Below are 23,356 nucleotides of genomic sequence, written 5' to 3'. Positions count from 1 at the left end.
TGAGAAACTGAATTTTTTATTTTATTTACTCATAATTCATTTAAATAACTACATGTGCCTGCTGTGTTGGACTGCACAGGTCTAGTGGATAATGTGCTGCTTGGCTGAAGGCTTCAAGAAAGAAATGGACTAAGTACCTGAAGAAATAGATAAGTTGGCCAGGAGCGTTGGCTCATGCCTGTAATCTCAGCACTTTGGGAGCCAAAGCGGGTGGATTGCTTGAGCCCAGGAGTTGCTCACTATGGGCAACATAGCAAGACTCCATCTCTATTAAAAATTTAAAAATTAGCTGGATGTGGTGGCACACGCCTGTAGTACCAGCTACTTGGAAGGCTGAAGCAGGAGGATTGCTTGAGTCCAGGAGGTCTAGTTTACAGTGAGCTATGACTGCACAACTACTCTCCAGCCTGGGCAACAGAGTGAGACCTTGTCTTTTAAAAAAGTAAAGAGAAAGAGAGAGAGAGAAATACAGAAAAAAAGAGAAACAAGGAAAGAAGAAAGAAAAGAAGGAAGGAGAAAGAAAAAGAGAAACAGGTAAGCCTCAGTGAGGTATGTAGCTGGGCTTTGGCATTGCAGAAATCAGAAATAAAGGAGTCCTATATGCTCTGATGAAAGGACCCTAGACTTGAGCTATGGCCTGAGAAGTTGTGAGGAGAGGGGTGATTTACTCAAAACAGTGGCTAGAAAGACAACTTTGTGAATAGTAGAAATCAGGATTAGAGTGTTTCTGATGTAGTAACTACACAAGAGAAATAATTAAACTTATACAGGAATTCCAGTCTTGAGGGGGGATTGATTTAATGCAGACCTCAAGAGCAGTTTGTAGAGAAACATTAGTTGCAAAGCAAATACTGGGAATATTTGCCAAGTGTTTCAAAGAATCGGGACAAATTTCTGGAAATGTCCTGCCAACCATGTAGTACAACACAGTGACATGGTGACAGGGAAAGTGATGGAAAAAATGTAAATTGGTAGGAGGTAGAAGTTGTAAAATTTTACATAATATAGTTTCACCATAGCCCTGGCTCTAATAAAACGTGTTTCCCTGTGTGAATGTTTACTTGTGATGATGAGGGAAGATGGTGTTGCTTTAATGTTTTTGCCATATTTGTCCCATCTTGTTTCAAGTGTATAATGAACATCTGTCTGCTCATCAGTGTGCAGTGCATTGGGGTGGGAGTTTGTGATGGAAGAAATGTACAATGGTCATTGTGCTTGAGAAAGTCCTAGTTTCATTTAGAATATAAAACAAACTAATTGAATAGGTGATGACAGTAATTTAAATGTCTAAAATGAATGGCACAGATGAAAGGTGGTAGAAGCTCAGATCTGGGCGAACTGGAATGGTGAAAGCCTTGATGAGAGGAAGTAGAGGACTTCAAACTATGCTTCAAAAGAAAATGAACCCCATAAATCAACATTTCTGAAAGTACATTCCATAAAATATTTTACAAAAGTCTCAAGGCAATAATTAACACAGAATAAGTATGGCATACTCATTTGTCCAAATAAAATTCTGTAACCTGATGATCTCTGTCAAAATTTATCCAGCTTTCTTCCTTTGCCTAAACACTACTATTATTATTATTATATTATTTTGGACACAGGAGATTACAGTGCTAGCAAATGCACCTTCCTGTCAGTTCTAGTATGGTATTCTGTATTATTTCTTGGTTAGAAACTTCACAGGGTTGGCCTGTTGCAGTGACTCAATGCTTGTCATCCCAACACTTTGGGAAGCTGAGGTGGAAGGATCGCTTGAGCTTAGGAGTTCAAGACCAGCCTGGGCAACATGGCAAAACCACATCTCTACAAAAAGCACAAAAAATTAGCTAGGTGTCATGCACACCTATAGTCCCAGCTACTTGGAAGGCTCAGGGAAGAGGATCACCTGACCCTGGAAGGTTGAGGCTACAGTGAGCCATGATCATGCCACCTGGACTCTAGCCTGGGTGAGAGAGTAAGACCCTGTTTCAAAAAAAAAAAAAAATTCACAAAGGTCATGTTTTGAAAAGTGCTTTGAAAACAGAGATAATGAAGAAGGTATGATGATTGAGACAGAAATAATAAAGAGCCTGGAATTTTGTAGTAGGAAAAAAATATATAGTGTTTAATTAGACAACTGGAATCTCAGATTTGATCTACTTTTTCATTTTCAAATTACTAGACATAATAACTGCTGTAGGAAAAGACAGGCTCATGCCAGTTGTCTGCTTTTGACTTATATAGCTCTCAGCTGCAAAAAGTCAGAGAAAAATCTTCACCAGATTCTCAAGAATACAAGCACAGCTACTGGATGACTACAGGTGCACTGGTGTTCCCACCCGGGTGCAGTTCTTTCCAGGACTGTAGAGGCACGGAAGGGGAAGACGAGATCAATGTACCAGCATCCAAAGCATTGCGTGAGCTTGAAAATGTAACAAAGGGGAAGAAGAGGGATGCTCCGCAAAATGAAGATGGGAGAGGAAAAGCAGAGATAATGCAGAGAGAAAGTACTCAGTAGATCAAAATGTTCTAATTAGAAGTATAAGGCATTCCCCTGTCACCATTCCTTTTCTTTGGTAACAAGAATTATGAATCCTGAAAAGAATTAAGGTAAAATCCCAGAAGGTGAGAAAAAAAAGTATTAAGATACAAATTTTAATATATTTAGTTGACCCGTGACATCATGATTTCTAACTTTTGTTTCTGTCTTTTTAGCCCTTCCAGGTTCAGGGAATAGTATTACATTAAGGGAGAAATAGCTTTTCACTAGTTGCCTTGGAAACTATAAAACATATATGTCCAGCCAAGGTGGAGGTATTGACATCCTTATCAGTTTAACTTTCCCACTACAAATAAATGACAAGTGTTTGAGGTGATAGTTATGCTAATTAACCTGGTTTGATCATTACACAATGTACACATGTATTGAAACATCACACTCTACCCATAAAGATGTACAATTATTATGTGTCAATTAAAAACGAAATAGAACTTAACAATCAGATATGCTATGACCACTTAATCTTCCAGTAAATGTTAGGAAAGAGATGAAAACCAATGAAGGTCATCTTATCAGTGAAATGCTTGAAGTAATTTTCTTTTAAAACTGTGTAATAGGCCAGGCACGGTGCCTCATGCCTATAATCTCAACACATTGGAAGGCCAAGGAGGGTGGATCACTTCAGGTTAGGAGTTCAGGACCAGCCTGGCCAACATGGTGAAACCCTGTCTCTAATAAAAATACAAAAAACTAGTCAGGCATGGTAACACAAGCTTGTAATTCCAGCTACTCGGAAGGCTGAGGCACGAAAATCGCTTTAACCTGGGAGGTGGAGATTGCAATGAGCTGAGATTATGCCACTGTACTCCAGCCTGGGCAATAGAGTGAGACTCTGTCTCCAAAAAAAAAGAAACCTGAGTATTAATAGAAATTTATCTGTAGTCATTGGTTTATACTAAGAGGAGTGGTGAAAAGAACAAGGTATTAAGATGGATACGTCCTATGTTTTCGTCGTCGTTCTTCTCTTTAATATTCCTGTAACTCAGTCATCTCAGGGCCAGCCTTTTTACCTATGCTGGGACTTCCTTGACAGTACAGCCTGTCATGGCCATGACTGACTCTTTCTTAGTGGCCTCTGTTGGCAGAAATAATTATTTTGGAAATTTTCAGCCAACTGTATAAATCCTGAGCTTCACATCTTTATTATTTTGCACCAACACCAAGTATGTAAGACCCTCTACTCATCTGCCATTTCTTGTACTCTGACCTCCATACTGTTGGTTTCTCCCTATACTTATTCCTTTATCAGTAGAATCCTATATGAGGCAAATAATATAAAACCCCATTCTAACTGATTTCACCATAGAGGGGACTTACTAACTCATAACTGGAACGGTCAGGCTTTACAATTAGTTGATCTATGGGCTCTATGGTGTCTTTAAATATTTGGTTTCCTTCCTTTATTCTGCCATTCAAAGTGTCTGTTTTATCATAAATCAGATTCTGCTCATTCTCATAGGATGGCTGCCAGCTGCAATCAAGGACACAAATGTACTCACACTTAGTAGGAATGAGACCCCTTCTCTCACAGCATTCCAAGCAGGAGTACTGAGGGCAGGGACAGCTACCTTCAAAGAACATGAACTGTGTTGGGGGTGTGTGAGTGTTGACAGGAAGATGTGCATATAATTAGGTAGGGGAAGAGGTTAATGGCTAGGTAACCAATGTGTATCTAACCATCTACTGTACTGACTTCTCCATTGTTATTTCTGGAACCCTTGTCCTGTGGTAAATAAACTCCTCCACTTTTTCATACTCTTCCCTGGATCTTCCCTTCTCTTCCTGATCTTTTCTAAAATCCACTGAACCCTGACAAGAATATTTCCCATGCATCCCTCTTCCTCCCACACCCCATACCAGAAAGTAAGGAGGAAAGATCAGTATCTTTTCCCCCAGAGGCCCCCTGCAACCACTGTGATGCCCAGCACTTCTTCATTGTGTAAAAACACCTTTAAAGCTCATGATCTGGTTTTCCCATTTTATATCCTGCTCATGTTGTCTCCCCCAGTCAGCTGGGAGTTTCTTCTTCAGGTACTCGGGTTCCTGGTTCAGTCTTCCTTTCTCCTTCCAGGATCCACCGTCAACCTGCTGACTCCAGTGTTCACATAGGAATTTATCCAAACTAGACTTGTTTCTTTACACTCTTGCAGAGAAACTGCTTAATCCTTGAGGTCTTAAATTCAAATATCTCACATTTTTACTGTAACCTGACTACTCCCATTTTACTGTTTTAATGATTTTACTGAGAATATAGTTTTTCTGTCTAAAACATTGCTCATGTTTTATATTCCATTTCTTCCTATCTCTGTAGGGAGCTCAGTCTCTCTAAATACCTTAATAATGTAATTGAAAAAAAGGTGGTTCCAAGTAGTGTCATAACTATGATAAATTTCTTAAATATTTTGTGCAAATTTAAAACATATTTATTCCCAAATCTTTTGATCTAAAACCAAGGCCTTTTGTTAACTATAAATGATTTGATTGGCATTTCTCGCGGTCCTTGTATAAACTACACCTATAATGCATCATCTTTGATTTCCAGTTTCAGCTTCTCGAAAGTGGAACATGAGTATAAGAAACATGTAAGTAGTATGAATTCAGAAGCCTTCTGAATTGTCACAATTCCTTTCTCAATCTTTCAAAAGGACAAGTTTTTTGTGGGAGTTGATTTTTTTTGTAACTCTTTTTTTAAAGTATTTCTGAAACCTTTTACGTATCCCAGAAATAAGTTTTTAAATTTCGTATACGTTTAATCAGTCAAATATTTAAATTACATGAAAATAAGCATAACAGGCATAAACAGGTTTTAGAACAACAGGCTTAACCATTAGTTAGGATGTAACTCAACTGGTGGAAGAAGAAATGTGAAAATGTATTAGAAAATAGCCTGGCAGCCTCAAGTTGTAAGCATCAACTAGTATGTGGACATGAGTTCTTATGGAGAGTAAGTTGAGGAGATCAGTATTTAGGTCTCTCCTATGTGAAAAATGTATCTATTCTGTGTCTCAACCTCTTTTAGCTACACTGCATTAGCTCTTCTTCTTTCCATGGCCAAATCCACAGAGAATTGCCTAGGTGCACACTCTCTCCAGTTCTTCACCTCTTCCTTATTCCTCCATCATAGTGGTCAGACCTATACGCCTGCTGCTCCCGTGACACTGCTTTAGCCAGAGTCGTGAATGGCATTCTGCTGCTGTATTCAACAAAGACTTTTCAGTTTTTCTCAACATCTGTATGTTTGGTACTGTTTTCACTGCTTACTTGTCACAACTTCCTAGAACCCATCTTGGCCTAATGTTCCTTCTACCTCAGTGATCATATTAGAGTTAGGGCCCCAATGCTTTTCTCTTCTCTGCAAACTCCCTTGGGTACTCCTATAAATACAATTACCACTTAATATTAATGAATTCCTCTTACATGTTCTTTAGCCACTTCAAACTTGACATGTCCAAAATTGAGTTTCTCTTTTTTCCCCCAAAAAACCTCCTTTCCCTTGACTCTCTTGACTCTCTCACCTCCACCGCCTCCATCCATTCAGTACCAAGTCCTATTGAGCCCAACTCCTGAATATATTTTAAATCATTCTGATTCCCCCTATTTCCTAGTTTTGTATACTTTAATCATGAGCCCCAATTACAGCCCCAAGAACAACTTCTCTCTTGAATGATCTCTTTTACAAACCTTTCAACTCATTATAATTTGAGCAATTTCTCTAAAACACAAATCTGGTATCTCTCACCTGATTAAAACCCTTCTATGGCTCTCGAATTGCCTTCAGAATAAGATTGGATGTTTGGGGGAGTTTTTGGTTGTTGTCGTTGTTGTTTTAATGTTGTTTTAATGTTTTGTGTAGACAATGTTTCACTATTTTGCCCAGGCTGGTCTCAAACCCTGGACCTTAAGGAGTCTGCCTGCCTCAGCCTCTCAAAATGTTGGGATTATAAGCATGAGCCACGATGCCTGGCCAAGGTTAGAGGTTCTGATGATTCCCAAGGCTCTTCATTTGCTAAATGTCTCTACTTACCTTTTCAGCCTTCTCTCCCCTTATCGCATTACCTTTGGATAATTCCTACACATTGTTCAAATGTTGGTTTGCTAGTTGCTCTTTCTAGAAAATCTTTCTTGACACATTTGCCCTGCCCCAAGACCAGAATGGAGTTCCCTTCTTTTGGAGTTCTCTCTGCCTACCCTTGTCATAACACTGATCTCAGTGTAGTATAATTGCATGTTTATCCATTTGTCCTTTCTACTATGTTAGAATGTCAGGGTCTAAGACAATTTGCCATTTACCCCCATTGTCTGTCACGAACTGGATACAGTACATGCTCATAAGTATTAGCTGGATGAATGACTTTAAACAAGTTACTTAGTCTCTGGCTTCAGTTGCTTCATTAGAAGAGAATACAGTAATGCCCTACCTACCTTATAAGGTTGTTTTGGGGTCCTGTAAGATAATAGAAATGAAGCTTAGCATAGTGGTTAAGAATATGGGTTCTGGATCCATACTGCCTGGCTTTTAATCCTACCTGTGACCCTACAACTAGCTGCATGGCTTTAGGCAAGTTACTTAACTTCTCTGTGTTTTAGTTTTCTCTTCAGTAGAACAAGACTAACCACAGTATATAACTTAGAGGGTTGTTGAATGACTGAATGAGTTACTACATGGGAAGTATTTTGAACCATGCCTGAACAGACAATAAATGTTAGCTACTAAATATAACATTTTTATTTATAAGCCCTAAAATTATATATACTTATATTTATGTATATATGTGCATGTGTGTATGGACAGAGAGAGAAACATGGCATCAGTATTACTAGTTTGAATGTTTTAAGGGAGTAAAGACTGGTATCATTATTCCTAACAATTTCTTTTTTCATTTTTTCTTTTAGGATAATGCCATAGCTATCCCAGAGTTTATTTTCCAAGTCTTAAATTCAAATTGTCATTCTTAATTTACATGAAATTTTGGTTAAAAAAATTGATGTTCAGTATAGGAAGAGAAGTTTTTAAGTTTCCTTGCTAAACTTGCAAGGTTTTTTTGAGTCTATGTACATAGTAGGTGGAAGTTACTGGAAAAATATTAAAATAAAAAAGATACTGGCCAGGTGCAGTGGCCCACACCTGTAATCCCAGTACTTCGTGAGGCCAGGGCAGGAGAATTGCTTGAGCTCAGGAATTCAAAACCAGCCTGGCCAATGTGGGGAGACCTCATCTCTACAAATAATTTTTTAAAATTAGCTGGGTATGGTGGTATGTCCCTGTAGTTTCAGCTACTTGGGAGGTTTGTGTTGGAGGAACACTTGAGCCCACGAAGTCAAGGCTGCAGTGAGCTATGATTACGTCACTGCACTCCATCGTGGGCAACAGAATGAGGCCCTGTCTTAAAAAAAAGAGAGAGGGAAGATTACTGATTTAATTTATGAAGGAAAATTATTATATCTTCAACACCTGACTTTGTTTTTCTATATGATTTAATTACACAAACAATTCAGTGTTTGAATTATACAAATTTCATTAAAACTATGTAATTATGCAAGAAAAATAGAAAATACAAGGTTACTTAGTTTTGTGCATATGTGTTCACCTGAAAGTATTTGCTTTTTTTAAAAAAAAAGTTATTTTTATTTTAAAATTTAATTTTATAATGCACATTCATATGTTGATTTTGGACCAACAGAAATCCCTAATTTTTTTTTTTTAAATTATACTTTTAAGTTCTAGGGTACATGTGCATAACGTGCAGGTTTGTTACATATGTATACTTGTGCCATGTTGGTGTGCTGCACCCATCAACTCGTCAGCACCCATCAATTCATCATTTATATCAGGTATAACTCCCAGTGCAATCCCTCCCCTCTCCCTGCTCCCCATGATAGGCCCCGGTGTGTGATGTTCCCCTTCCCGAGTCCAAGTGATCTCATTGTTCAGTTCCCACCTATGAGAGAGAACATGTGGTGTTTGGTTTTCTGTTCTTGTGATAGTTTGCTAAGAATGATGGTTTCCAGCTGCATCCATGTCCCTACAAAGGACACAAACTCATCCTTTTTTATGGCTGCATAGTATTCCATGGTGTATATGTGCCACATTTTCTTAATCCAGTCTGTCACTGATGGACATTTGGGTTGATTCCAAGTCTTTGCTATTGTGAATAGTGCCACAATAAACATACGTGTGCATGTGTCTTTATAGCAGCATGATTTATAATCCTTTGGGTATATACCCAGTAGTGGGATGGCTGGGTCATATGGTACTTCTAGTTCTAGATCCTTGAGGAACTGCCATACTGTTTTCCATAATGGTTGAACTAGTTTACAATCCCACCAACAGTGTAAAAGTGTTCCTATTTCTCCACATCCTCTCCAACACCTGTTGTTTCCTGACTTTTTAGTGATTGCCATTCTAACCGGTGTGAGATGGTATCTCATTGTGGTTTTGATTTGCAAGAAATCCCTAATTCTTATTCTTTTTCTGATTCTTTTTAGAGTTGGTGGTTCCAGGAATTTACTCAGAATGACATTAGGAAGAGAAGTGATGTCTCCTCTTCAGGCAATGTCTTCCTGTACTGTGGCTGGCAGAAATGTTTTAAGATGGGATCTTTCACCAGAGCAAATTAAAACAAGAACTGAGGAGCTCATTGTGCAGACCAAACAGGTGTACGATGCTGTTGGAATGCTCGGTATTGAGGAAGTAACTTATGAGAACTGTCTGCAGGCACTGGCAGATATAGAAGTAAAGTATATAGGTAGGTCAGATGCAGAAGCATATCAGTGTTCCACTTTGTGGACATCTTAAATCATTTCATGCTTTCTCTCTTTCAGTTTTCCAGTTTTACAAGCATTGATTTTTACATAATTGCTTAAAATTTAATTACGTAAGATTTTTAAATTGTTTATGTTGGCAAAGGTGCTATAAAATGTACACTGATTACACTGCTTTCTGGAGAGCATTTTGATAACGTGTCAGAACTTTTAAGATATTCATACCCTTTCCCATTAATTCCACACCTAGACATTTATTCTAAGAAAATAATCATATATATGGAAAATTCATGTATCAATTTATGTATAAGTAGGTATTCTTGTCATATCATAGGCTTAGAAACAATTCCCAAGTGTCAACCAATAGATTAGATAAATAAATTATGAAACATCCATCCTCTGTAATGCTGTATAACCATTAAAATCATGGTTTACAGGCAGTGTTTAATGACACGGGGAAAAGGACACAGAAGAACTGGAAGAAAATAAACAAATTTTATCAATGGTTTTGTTAGGATTCTCCAGAGAAATTGAACCTATAGGGGGTGTGTGTGTGTATGTGTCTGTGTAAGTATATATATGTAAATATATGTATGTATGGGAAGAGAGAGATCGATTGAGAGATTGATTATAGGGAATTGGCTTACATGATTAAGGCGTCTGGAAAGTCCAGAATCTCCGTGTGGGCTAGTAGGCTTGAGACCCAAGAGAGCTGATGTTCCAGCTCTAGTCCAAAAGCCAATAGCCTTGAGGCCCAGAAGAGCCAGTAGTGCTGAAGTCTGGAGACTGCAGGAGGATTCTCACTTGTTCAGGGAGTCTTTTAGGCCCTAAACTGATTGGATATTGGCCACCACATTATAGAGGGCAGTCTACTTTACTTAGGCTCATCACTCTAATGTTAATCTCATCAAAAACACCCTCCAAGTTAACACATAAGATTAATCATCAGAATGTTTAATGTATCAGGTGATGGGTTTATAGCTAATTTTTACTTTCCTCTTTATGTATTTCTCTATTTTCTGCCCTGACATACATTATTTTTATAACATATTAGACCCTTCAAGTAATAAGGAATGAAGATTCCCTTTGGTTACCTCTAAGGGTTGGACATATTTTGTAGAATGATTATGACAGACAATCTTGGCAGTATATCCAGGTTTCATAAGAGAATATAAGATAGCTGCAGAACTGGATATCGTAAACATTCATGTGCATTTTGTAATTTGAAAGATTGTCAGAATCCAGCATAGCCCTAGTGACCTGGTCATCTCCTTGCCCCACTATCCCTTCATTCTCTATGTTTCACTGTAAAAAGGACCTGGCTGTTTTCTCTTATCTCAGCATTTGTTGACTACTTTCTCTTATCTCAGCATTTGTTTCAGTTTCTGCTCGTACCAGCAACTGCTTCACTTTCATTAACGGCTTCTCAATCTTATTAAACGTCTTGAATTTAAACTCCTGAATAAAAGGATCTGGTTGTCTTCATTAGTCAAAGTCAAAGGGATAGAGTTAGTCCCTATTCAGCAGAGCTTTTCCAGCTGGCGACTTCATGTGTGTGTACCATCATGGATGTGGTTTGTCCTTGGTTCAGGTGCTCACTTCTTCAGTCACTTGTGGCCAAGATGGTATAGCAACCCATAACTTAGGCATTTGAGACAAAGTCTCACTCTCACCCAGGCTGGAGTGCTATGGCACAATCCTAGCTCACTGCAGCCTCGAACTCTTGGGCTCAAGAGATCCTCCTGCCTCAGCTTCCTGGGTAGCTGACACTGCAGACCTGTTCCACCATGCCCAGCTAATTTTTACATTTTGTGTGGAGATGGGGTTTCACTATGTTGTCCAGACTGGTCTCATGTATGTTGCCCACTCCTTGTCTCAGGTGATCCTTCTGCCTTGGCTCCCAAAGCACTGGGCTTACAGATGTGAGCCACCATGACTGGCTCAAACAAAATCTTTTAAAAATAATTACTTTAAATTGTTTTTCTCTCAATAATAGATCTTTTCAGCATACTTTCAAGTTTATGATATTTGTTCTTGCTCCTCTATAAATTTATTTTTGTGGGTTAATTATCGAAAATTTTGAGTTTGGGAATAGATTTCTTAAAAACTAACTTTCTCTTATCCGGGCATATTCTCCGAGTCCTTTATGCCTCTCACAGTAGCTGTTGAAACCTTGTTTGTCTAGTGTCAGGCACTGGGCATCAGCATTGTCTATAGTTTGGCAGTGAGAGCATAAATCTGGTTCCAGGTCTTTGTGGCAAAGGAAGGAAATGGCTTTCAGCATCTTTATTTGTTTAAGAATATGTTTCTAATTGTAGGCTCCTGCATTTGATGTTGCTTATATAAGTTTTTGAGCAATTTTTATTCCTTCTTAATACATTTTATAGCTAATTTATTTTATTTTATTGTTATTATTATTATTAATTTTTTTTTTTTGACGGAGTTTCACTCCTGTTGCCCAGGCTGGAGTGCAGTTGCACAATCTTGGCTCACTGCAACTTCCGCCTTCCAGGTTCAATCAATTCTCCTGCCTCAGCCTCCCGAGTAGCTGGGATTACAGGCATGCACCACCACGCTCTGCTCAATTTGTACTTTTAGTAGAGACAGGGTTTCACCATGTTGGCCAGGCTGGTCTCAAACTTCTGACTCCAGGTGATCCACCTGCCTCAGCCTCCAAAAGTGCTGGGATTATAGGCATGAGCCACCGTTTTATAGCTAATTTTTAAAAGTAAACATATTGCAACCATATAGTTAACCATTATCACTTAAATAAGTGCAGTATTAAATTTCAGAATTTTCTATTCCATTCTTTCCTTAACTGACAGACATAAAATTATATATTAAATCCTAAAAGTATAATTTCATAATTTGATATTTCAAAAATATGCCTTATGGATTTATTCTGATATTTGTGGCAGGTATTTCTAATAGCTTTATTTGTAACAATGTTTTAAGAGGACTGATATGAGTGAGGCAGTTTGTTTAACTGTATAATTTCTTGTTGTATAAAGGATAGCTCTACTGTCTCCTAGAGATCATATGGAAATTTTACTGTTTATAATACCTTCACAATACTGAAGTTAATCAAATAAAAATTCACTTATTTTCACAGCATAGCACAACCATCACTATAAACCCATACTTATTTTTGTTGTATAGTATTGGTTATTTCACTGACATCAGAGATTTTTACCCAATTAAAGTCAAAATAGAAATTGATGAAAAACCCAAGAACCAACTTTAATATGTGAAGATTAAACCAAACTAAATTATCATTATTATTTAACAGGAATGTCTCCAATGTCTAGCTACTTACTCGATGTGTCCACTTAGATTTCTGGGAATCCTTTGAAATTATCTGGAATTTTGAATGTTTTTATGTATGTGTGCATTTGGGGTAGGGTCCATTGCTTTGATTAGATTTTCTATGGAGTCTTTATCTTTTTATGTGCCCTTTCCCCATCCCAGATCCTAAGATGCCTCAGTATGGGAACTGTGTCTTTCTCTTCCTACATTCCCAGTTGATAAATTACACCCTCAGGCCAGATGCAGTGGTTCAGGCCTATAATCCTAATACTTTAGGAGGCTAAGGTGGGAGGATCACTTTAGCCCAGGAGTTGGAGACCAGCCTGGGAAATATGGCAAAACCCCATCTCTACAAAAAATATAAAAATTAGCTGAGTGTGCTGGATCATGCCTGTGGTCCCAGACACTCAGTGGTGTTGGGGAAGGAGGGTGCTGAGGCGGGAGGGTAGTGCTTGAGCCTGGCAAGTGAGGCTGTAGTGAGCTGTGATTGCACCACTGCACTCCAGCCTGGGCGACAAAGCAAGACCCTGTCTCAAAAAAAAAAAAAAAAATTATACCCCAGTGTACTTCGATAAGTGCTCAGCTCACATCCTTACCGTTCATAATGATGCCAACTGGAACAGCCAAGTCCTGCATTAGATGCTTTTTCTTGGTCGCCTTAGAAGTAAACATATTGCAACCATATAGTTAACCATTATCACTTAAATAAGTGCTGTATTAAATTTCAAAATTTTCTATTCCATTCTTTCCTTAACCGACAGACATAAAATTATATATTAAATCCTAAAAGTATACATTTAAAATTATATATTTTAAAGTATACATTTAAAAGAATACATTTAAAATTATATATTAAATGTAAAAATATACTTTTACAGAAAGTATAAAATAAAATAAAATAAAACTTTTATTGGCATGAGAATTCACTGGGTATGAGGTATTTGGCTTAATACTGATTTGACAAGTCCTGTTGTGTGGTAATATTTTGGTCTCCATCCGCAGTGGAAAGGACCATGCTAGACTTTCCCCAGCATGTATCCTCTGACAAAGAAGTACGAGCAGCAAGTACAGAAGCAGACAAAAGACTTTCTCGTTTTGATATTGAGATGAGCATGAGAGGAGATATATTTGAGAGAATTGTTCGTTTGCAGGTAAGTGGTATTATAAATCCCTTTAAAGAGGGGAAAAGTACAGCAAAAAACAACCTTCAATCATCAATAAAACATACTGACTAGATTTTCTTAGATTTTGTTTCCAATGATTATAATACCATAATGGGCATTATATAGTATTACATAATGTTAATTGTATCATTGAGATTATGTTGAGCTGCTAATTCCATTCAATTAAAGACCAAATGTAGAAGAGTGAACATCTGTAAAGTTAAGGCTTTTTAACAACATTATGAACTTGATGGTTGCATGTAAGGGTTATCTTAGACCAAATCAATTAGAAGCAAATAGAATCAACTTGTTTATCTTAAATATCTTGTGGTTTGGGAACCATAATATTGATGACATACTGTTGATGCTGTATGCCAGTCATTCCTGTCTGTCATCCTTACATTTTTGAAGACTTGCGGAAATTATAGATAAATGTTCTAGGTGGGTCTGCCCAAGTGTTTTTGATCTTTTCACCAATGTTGATTTGCCTCCTAGCAGTTTCATCATGCCTTGCTTTCAATTTTTATTTTCATGACACTTCAGCAATTTGTTTGGAAAAAAAACAGTTTTAAAATTCCAGGCATTTTTTTTTGTTTGTTTAATTTTGCATGTTTCTTTCTGCAGAATCCCAATTTTTTTTTTCCTTTTTAGCAGACCATGACAAGAATTGAAATATTTTAAATTAAATGGCATTTTAATTTGTAACTCATTATACAATGTGTAATCAAGATTTAGATATGTAAGGTGTATATCCTGTTTATTTTCTCATATCAAACATACATTTTTCATTCTGTAATTGATAATCATATAATTCATAATAACTGATGAAAGTAACTTATGAAAATAACTTTATGATTATTCTTAATTAGCTAAATTGTTCTTCTTGCTCCATTTGACCACAGTTATTCTATGTGATTTGAATCATGGCCTTTTTAGTATCCCCATTTTATTTCATCCCCAAATTACTTTTCTTTCTTGTTCTATTTTTTTTTTATGTAATTTGGAATTTTTCCTAGAATTTCTAGTTTCCTTTGATTAATCCTATTTTCATCATGATTTCTAAGTTCTCATTTGGACTAATGTTTTTTATTTCACATTCTGTGATTCTTATGAATGTTACCAAGATATGAAAGGTTTGTCACTTTAGATTCTTTGTCATAGAGTACTTTTAAATTTCATGTATTTGAGACCAGCCTGGCCAACATGGTGAAACTTCGTCTCTACTAAAAACACAAAAATCAGCCGGGCGTGGTGGCAAGCACCTGTATTCCCAGCTACTCGGGAGGCTGAGGCAGTAGAATCACTTGAACCCAGGAGGCAGAGGTTGCAGTGAGCTGAGACCGTGTCATTGGGCTCCAGCCTGGGCAACAAGAGCAAAACTTCATCTAAAAAAAATACAAATTAATTAATTAATTAAAAATAGAAGAATTAGCTGGGCATGGTGGTGAGTGCCTGTAGTCCCAGCTACTCAGGAGGCTGAGGTGGGAGGATTGCTTGTGCCCAGGAGGTTGAGACTGCACTGAGCAGTGGTTGTGCCACTCTACTCCAACCTGAGTCACAGAGTGAGACCATGTCTCAGAAAGAAAAAAAAAAAAATCCACACATAAAGGCCTCATTAAGCTGGATAAATAGGATCTTAAATTTATGTGATGTCAGCAATTTCAGGCCTGCTCTACTATAATTAGGATGCTCTGAATAATATTCCCAAGATACCAATAATGTATATAATAATCAAATATATTATCCCAATTGGATATAAAATGTTATTTTAGCTCTATTTTCCACTTAAAATTAATACATAGCAAAGTGAAATTACTTTTCATAATTCTTCATGCAATAAGGGCTCCAGTTACCTATTCATGCATAACATATTACCTCAAAATTTAGTGACCTGAAATAGCAACAATCATTTTCTTTTCTCTCACAGTTTCTGTGGATCAAGAATTCAGAAATGAATTAGTTTGGTTTCAGGCAGTGTGGTTTCAGGCAGTGGTGACTAGGGTTGAAGCAGGTAGGAACTATTCAGGCATCTGTCGTTATTCATGTAGTCTCAGGGGTATCTGTATTTGTCCATTTTCACACGGCTATAAAGAGTACCTGAGACTGGGTAATTTATAAAGAAGGAGGCTTAATTGACTCACAGTTCCACGTGGCTGGGAGGCCTTAGGAACTTATAGTCATGGCAGAAGGCGAAGGGGAAGCAAGGCGTGTCTTACATGGTATCAGGAGAGAGAGCGCAGGGGAAGCACCAGACACTTATCAAGCAATCAGATCTCGTAAGAACTCACTCACCATCACGAGAACAGCGTAGGGGAAACCACCCCATGATCCATTCACTTCCCACCAGCTCCCTCCCTTGACATGTGGGAATTACAATTTGGATTACAATTTGAGATGAGATTTGGGTGGGGACACAGCCAAACTATCATTACACCCCTGTCCCCTCCCAAATCTCATGTTCTTTTCACATTTCAAAACCAATCATGCCTCCCCAACAGTCCCCGATAGTCTTAATTCATTCCAGCATTAACTCATGAAGGGGTGGCCTGCCCCTCCACACCTGTGGGCGTTTCTCGTTAGGTGGAATGAGAGACTTGAGAAAAGAAATGAGACACAGAGACAAAGTACAGAGAAAGAAAAAGTGGGCCCAGGGGACCGGAGCTCAGCATACAGAGGACCCACGCCAGCACTGGTCTCTGAGTTAGTTTTATTGATAATTTTATTTATCAATAAATAATTAATATTTATTGATAATTATCTTTACCATCTTAGAAAAAAGGGAAGTAGCAGGATAATAGGATCATGGTAGGGAGAAGGTCAGCAGTAAGACATATGAATAAAGATCTCTGTGACATGAATAAGTTTAAGGAAAAGTGCTGTGCCTTGATATGCATATGCAAACATCTTCATAAAACTTTTTAGTGCATAAAGAGCAGCATTGCGCTAGCAAGTCCCACCTTTTGCCCTAAGGCGGTTTTCTCCTTTCTCAGTAGACAGAACATAAAATCGGGTTTTACACCGAGATGTTCCATTGCCCAGGGATGGGCAGGAGACAGATGCTTTTCTCTATCTCAACCGCCAGCAACTGCCAAGAGGCCTTCTTTCCTCTTCTACTAGTCCTCCTCAGCACAGACCCTTCACTGGTGTCAGGCTGGGGGACAATCAGGTCTTTCTCTTCCCACGAGGCCATATTTCAGACCATCACATGGGGAGAAACCTTGGACAATACCTAGCTTTCCTAGGCAGAGGTCCCTGCGACCTTTGGCAGTATACGTGTCCCTGGGTACTTGAGATTAAGAGAATGGTAATGACTTTTAACCAGCATACTGCCTTCAGGCACTTGTTTAACAAAGCACACCCTGCACAGCCCAAAATCCTTTAAACCTTGAGTCACCACAGCACATGTCTCTTGCAAGGACAAGGTTGGGGGTAGGGTCACAGATTAACAGCATCTCAAATACAGAACAAAATGGAGTCTCTTATGTCTACTTCTTTCTGTATAGACACAGTAACAGTCTGATCTTTCTTTTCCCCACAACTCAAAAGTCTAAGTCCAAAGTCTCCTCTGAGACAAGGCAAGTCCCTTCTGCCTATGAGTCTGTAAAATCAAAGACAAGTTCGTTACTTCTAAGATGCAGTGCGGGTACAGGCATTGGGTGAATGTTCACATTCCAAGTGGGAGAAATTGGCCAAAACAAAGGGGCCACAGGCCCTTTGCAAGTGCAAAATCTGGCCAGGCAGTCATTAAATCTTAAAACTCCAAAATCTCCTATGACTCCATGTCTCACATACAGGGCACGCTGATCCAAGGGGTGGGCTCCCATGGCCTTGGGTGGCTCTGCCTCTGTGGTTCTCAGGTTATAGCCCCTGCAGCTGCTTTCACAGGCTGGTGTTGAGTGCCTGCAGCTTTTCCAGGTGCAGGGTGCAAGCTGTCATGGATCTACCATTCTGGAGTCTGAAGGGCAGTAGCCCTCTTCTCACAGCTCCACTAGGCAGTGCCCTATTGGAGCTGTGGCAGGAGAGAGAGTGAGCTCAGGGGAAGCATCAGACACTTATAAAACAACTAGGTCTTGTGAGAACTCACTCACTATCATGAGAACAGCATGGGGGAAACTGATCACATGATCCAATCACCTCCTACCATGTCCCTCCCTCAATACGTGGGGATTAAAATTCAGATTACAATTCAAGATGAGATTTGGTTGGGCCACAGACAAGTGATATCAGTGTCTTAGTTAGATTGGGCTGCCATAACAAAATACCATAGACTGAATCCCTTAAAGGACAAAAATTAACTTTTTCACAGTTGTAGAGACTGAAAGTCCAAGATCAGTGTGCCAGCATGGTTGGGTTCTGGTGATAGCCCTCTTCCTGGCTTGCAGATGGCTGCTTCCCTTCCCTGCTGGCCGTTCCTCAGTGTGTGCACATGGTACAGGTTGGGAGGTGGGGGACAGGAAGGTCGAGGGGAGAGAGAGACAGGGAGAACTCTTCTCTTCCTAAAAGGCCACAATCCTGTCAGATTAAGAACTGCCCTTCTGACCTCATTTAACCTTAATTACCTGCCAAAAGCCTATTTACAAATACAGCCACACTGGGGATAGGGCTTCTACAAAAGAACTTGAAAGGACACAGTTCAGTCCATAGCACAGAGCGTCTCCATGTGGTCCATTTGTGTGAGTTAATTTGGGTTTCCTTACAGTGCAGTGGTATCAGGATGGTAGGACTTCTTTCATGAGACTCAGTGCTTCGACTTGAGTGTTCCAGCAAGCCACATAGAAGCTACTTTGCACTTATGACCTGTCATAGAAGTCACATGACATCACTTCTGCCATACCACATTGGTTGACAAGTCACTGCATTCTGCCCAGATTCAAGGGACACCACATCTCAGTCTGGGGAGTATCATTTAATTAGCAGTCATGTTTCAAAACCTTCAAAATAGGGGAGGAGGTGGGGATGGTTAATGAGAACCGAAAGAAAAAAAAAAAAAATGAATAAGACCTGCTACTTGATAGCACAACAGGGTGACTATAGTTAATAATGGCTTAATTGTACATTTGGAAATAACAAGGTACAACTGGATTGTTTGTAACACAAAACATAAATGCTTGAGGGAAGGGTTACCCCATTCTCTGTGATGTGATTATAACATACTGATTGCCTGTCTCAAAACATTTCATGTGCCCCATAAATGTATATACACCTACTGTATACCCACAAAAAAGTTTTTAAAACCTTCAAAACAAATAATTTGTTGACTAAATGGATGGAAGAAATTATAGTAGAGGGTAAGACTAACCAGTGTGTTGTGGTCCTCTTTTCTCTCTCCCAGTGTATGACTACTAAGACTGCCTTACATTTGTATAGCAATATGACTCATATAACCTTGATTCCAATCTAATGAGGTAGGCTTTTTTATAATGTAAGTGGAGAAACTGAAGCTCAGAAACAATAACTTTCCAAGAGCCACATCACTGGTGGGTAAGTGCTTGCCAAAAACCATGTAGACTGTTTGTTAAACCCTTCAAGGGAGGGAGGTATCATGTTTGATTCTATTTTGCACCTCTGGCAGCGTGCCTGATAAAAAGCAATCGTTCAGTAAATGTTCATAAAACTAAAGTGAGAAAGCAGTTAGTAGCAGATCCAGAAAATAGGCCTTCAGTAATTGCTGGGACATAAGTTACCCATTTGGAAAAATAAAATAAAATTGAGTATCTCCCTCACAACCAACTGAAAAGCAATTCCTAATGGATTAAAGTCATAAAAGGCTGGAGCTTAAAGCTTGTAGATCCTGTTCAGGAAGATATCTTTATGATATCTGGGCAGGGATATATTTATTAAGATGCAAAAAGTGCTAACTACGAAATATAAGGCCAATAAACTTGACTATGTTAAAATAACTTCTATCCATAAGGAAAGGTAAAAAGAGTTCAAATACTGAGAAAATAAATTTACAAAACATTAAACTAGTGATGCATTCAGGATGAAGAACTACTACAATCAATAACAAAGAAACATCCCAGTAGAAAAATGGGCAAATGATATGAAGAAATATTTCAACAGAAACACACATAGCAATTAAATGTATGAAAAGATGTTCAACTTTATTAGTAATCAGAGAAATGCAAATGAAGACCATAATAAGTTACCATTCTTCACTCACAAGATTGGCAAAGATTAAGAAAACCAACAATGCCAAGTTATCTTTGTGGATATGGATCAACAAGAATGTGCACTGCTTCTAAGAGTGTAACTGATTCATCACCAAGTTGTAGAAAAACTTAGTATTAGAAAGTTGGAGTTTACATTCTCCACAACCTAGCACATCCTCCCACTCCCACCTCAGTATTTACCTAGAGATACCCTTGCATTTTTACAAGATAATATTAAACAACCCAGATTCCCATCAGCAAGAAAATGGATCTATAAATTGTGGTGCATTTATGCAATGGAATATTTTATAGCATTAAAATAAATAAGTATAACAACATGGAACACTATAGTTGAATGTTAGTAAAAGTAAAGGAAAGAAATTGTGGAATACTGCATGCAATATGATACTTTATAAAGCTCAAAAAGAAGCAAAACTGTACAATATATAAGTGGTAAAACTGGAAAAAATTGTTTATCACAAAATTCAAAAGAGTAGTTATTTTTTGCACAGCTTACCTGTTGCATAAGTAAATGCAATGGTATTATTAATGTCCTATTTTATAAGTTGAGGGGGGATTTAATTTGTCCTTACTACATATATATAGTTATATTCATTTGCAGATGTCAGGTTTCACATAAATATTTAACATATATTAAATGTATCCTTAATTCCACCAAGAAAAAAAAAGAAAAAGAAAAAGCAGTGAAAACAAGGACTTCCTCATCCTTTTAAGCTAAAAGAAAGGCCAAGGGTCACAAGCCAGCAATTATGACTGCAGGTATTAGTATTTCCCAGTTCTTACAGGGGCTTCTCAATCGTTGGCTTTTAAAAAGCCAACAAACATCAAAGAGGATTTCATACCTGCTCTTTCCAGCCATTTTGGTGAGAAAAATGTACAGTGTCTTCATGTCAAAACAATCAGGCATATTCTATTACAGTGGCCTGCTAAGGAATAAATGCACAAGAGGAATTCTTTCATTATGCAAGCTAAATTTGAGGAGTACAGTGATCTATTGTAATTTTTTTTTCTTTTTTTTTTTTTTAGAGTGGCAGGCTTTGGTCTTGCCAATTCATCTGAGCCAATTAGTGATTTAAATAGGAAAACTTTAATGTTACAGTGCAGATGAATAGGTCATGAGATTGAGTATATGATTTTAAACATTATGTAATCTCTCCTACTTGACCAGCCATGGAGACCCAGCTCCAAATTAAAATACAAGAAGCAGAACCAGCCGGGTGGCTCATGTCTGAAATCCCAGCACTTTGGGAGGCCAAGGTGAGCAGATGGCCTGAGCCCAGGAGTTCCAAACCAGCCTGGGCAAGATGGCGAAACCCCATCTCTACCAAAAATACAGAAATTAGCCAGTCTCATAACCCGGTCTCTAAATAAATAAATAAACAAACAAAAATTTTAAAATTAAGTTAAAAAAAAAGAACCAGTATCGTAAAACACTGACCAAAAACCAAGAAAAAGAATGATATCCCAAATTCGTTTACAATTTAATTCCCTTTATTTTCCATGTCTTCCTGATTTTTGAAATATGTAAGTCTAGTCATTGATCATAATCAATACTACTAAACTTGTAATTTTGTTGGGTCTTAAAAGCGTAGGGATCCAGATATAAAGAGCATCAACTACCTTGGCTTAGTTTCCCCATTGGCCAGGCACCCTTCTTTTGTGCCCCCCTTTTTTCCAAGTACTTACCTATTTTTTAACGTGCTGTGTGATATTGATATTATCTATTAATATGTCTTTCTTTTCCTTCATGTGACTTCAGGCTCTTTAAGAATATTCCTTTTTGTTTCCTTAGTGCCAGGAATAAATAGGAGCTCAGTAAATGTATGTTGAACTGAACTAGTCCCAGTGAAAGTGTATCTTCATGTAGTGTGATGCCTCACTTAAGCAACCTCACACTGTGGCTCACAGAAGCAGTGAATCTTGCGATGGCATATTGAATTAGTAGTCAGCAAGGAGTGTTGGCTATATCCCCCTAGCCCAGGAGTATAGACAACTACCTAAGAATATCCTCTTCACAGTGTAGTAAGATAGCAACCTTACAGTAAATGTCATGGACTGGGGCTGGGGGTAAGGGGGAGCAGAAGAACTAAATTACAAATATAATACAATTAGTTATTTCTCTATTTTAGTTTAATTCTTTTGGTTTGGGTTTTTGTTTTTTGTTTCTGGGTTTTTTGTTTTGTGTGGTTTTTTTTTTACAAACAGAGTCTTGCTGTGTCACCCAGGCTGAACCGTAGTAACACGATCTCAGCTGACTTCAACCTCCGCCTCCCAGGCTCAAGTGATTCTCCCACCTCAGCCTCCCAAGTAGCTGGGACTACAGGCACATGCCACCACACCCGGCTTTCTTATCCTGTTATAATTTCTTAGCAAATTCAGAGTTCCTAATTCTTTTCTTTTTTTTTTAATGAGGTGGGTTCTCACTCTGTCACCTAGGCCAGAGTGCAGTGGCGCAGTCATGGCTCACTGCAACCTGAACCACCTGGGCTCAAAGTGATCCTCCCGCCTTGGCCTCCCAAACTGCTAGGATTACAGGCATAAGCCACCATGCCCAGTCCTGAATTCTATGTGTTTTTTTTTGAGACAGGTTCTCACTCTTTTGCCCAGGCTGGAGGCAGTGGCTCAATCTTGGCTCACTGCAGCCTCTGCCTCCTGGCCCAAGCAGTCCTCCCACCTCAGCCCCCCAAGAAGCTAAGACTACAAGCACGCAGCACCATGCCCAGCTAATTTTTGTGTTTTTTGGTTGTTGTAGAGACAGGGTTTCGCCATGTTTCCCAGGCTGGTGAACTGAGCTCAATTGATCCACCCACTTCAGCTTCCCATAGTGTTGGGATTATAGGCATGAGCCTCCTTGCCCAGCCCTGAATTCATTTTTTAAATGATATTCAGAGAAATATATTATCTTAATCTTCATAGTTCTTTTAATGGCATTGTAATTTCTCCGTTGTACAGTACAGAAAATCCCACTGAAATAATTTTTTATTTATGTATCTTAGAAACAGAAAATATGAAGTTCTTGTGAAGAAAAAGACAGTCATGAGACAGAAGGTGGGGAGGGTTTGGGGGAAATTAAGAAACTCAGTAATTGGCCAGGCACAGTGGCTCATGTCTGTAATTCCAGCAGGTTGGGAAGACGAGGCAGGTGGATCACTTGAGCTCAGGAGTTTTAGAACAGCCTAGGCAACGTGATTAAACCCCTTCTCTACAAAATATACCAAAATTAGCCAGATGTGGTGGCATGTGCCTCTAATCCCAGCTACTTGGGAGGCTGAGGTGTGAGGATCTTTTGAGCCTAGGAGTTCAAGGCTGCAGTGAGCCATGATCACACCACTGTACTCCAGCCTAGGTGACAGAGTGAGACCCTATCTCAAAAATAATAATAAACTCAATATTTTGTGATAAAATTT

General features: G+C 38.6%; 1 protein-coding gene across 2 annotated transcripts in view; it reads left to right on the top strand.

The window, feature by feature from the left end:
- The window catches only part of NLN (neurolysin (metallopeptidase M3 family)), a 105,819-nt gene that overhangs the window by 26,654 nt on the left and 55,809 nt on the right, over positions 1–23,356 (top strand). The window contains exons 2-3 of one of the 2 annotated variants that reach the window (XM_011961300.1): positions 9,032–9,291; positions 13,616–13,764. In XM_011961300.1, the coding sequence (XP_011816690.1) occupies positions 9,032–9,291; positions 13,616–13,764 (409 nt within the window). The remainder of the gene's footprint in view (positions 1–9,031; positions 9,292–13,615; positions 13,765–23,356) is intronic. The other variant, XM_011961301.1, reaches the window with a different exon arrangement.

This window comes from Colobus angolensis, unplaced genomic scaffold, assembly GCF_000951035.1.
Source record: "Colobus angolensis palliatus isolate OR3802 unplaced genomic scaffold, Cang.pa_1.0 Scaffold546, whole genome shotgun sequence".
Classification (NCBI taxonomy): domain Eukaryota; kingdom Metazoa; phylum Chordata; class Mammalia; order Primates; family Cercopithecidae; genus Colobus; species Colobus angolensis.
This window is presented reverse-complemented; position numbering and strand designations above follow the sequence as displayed.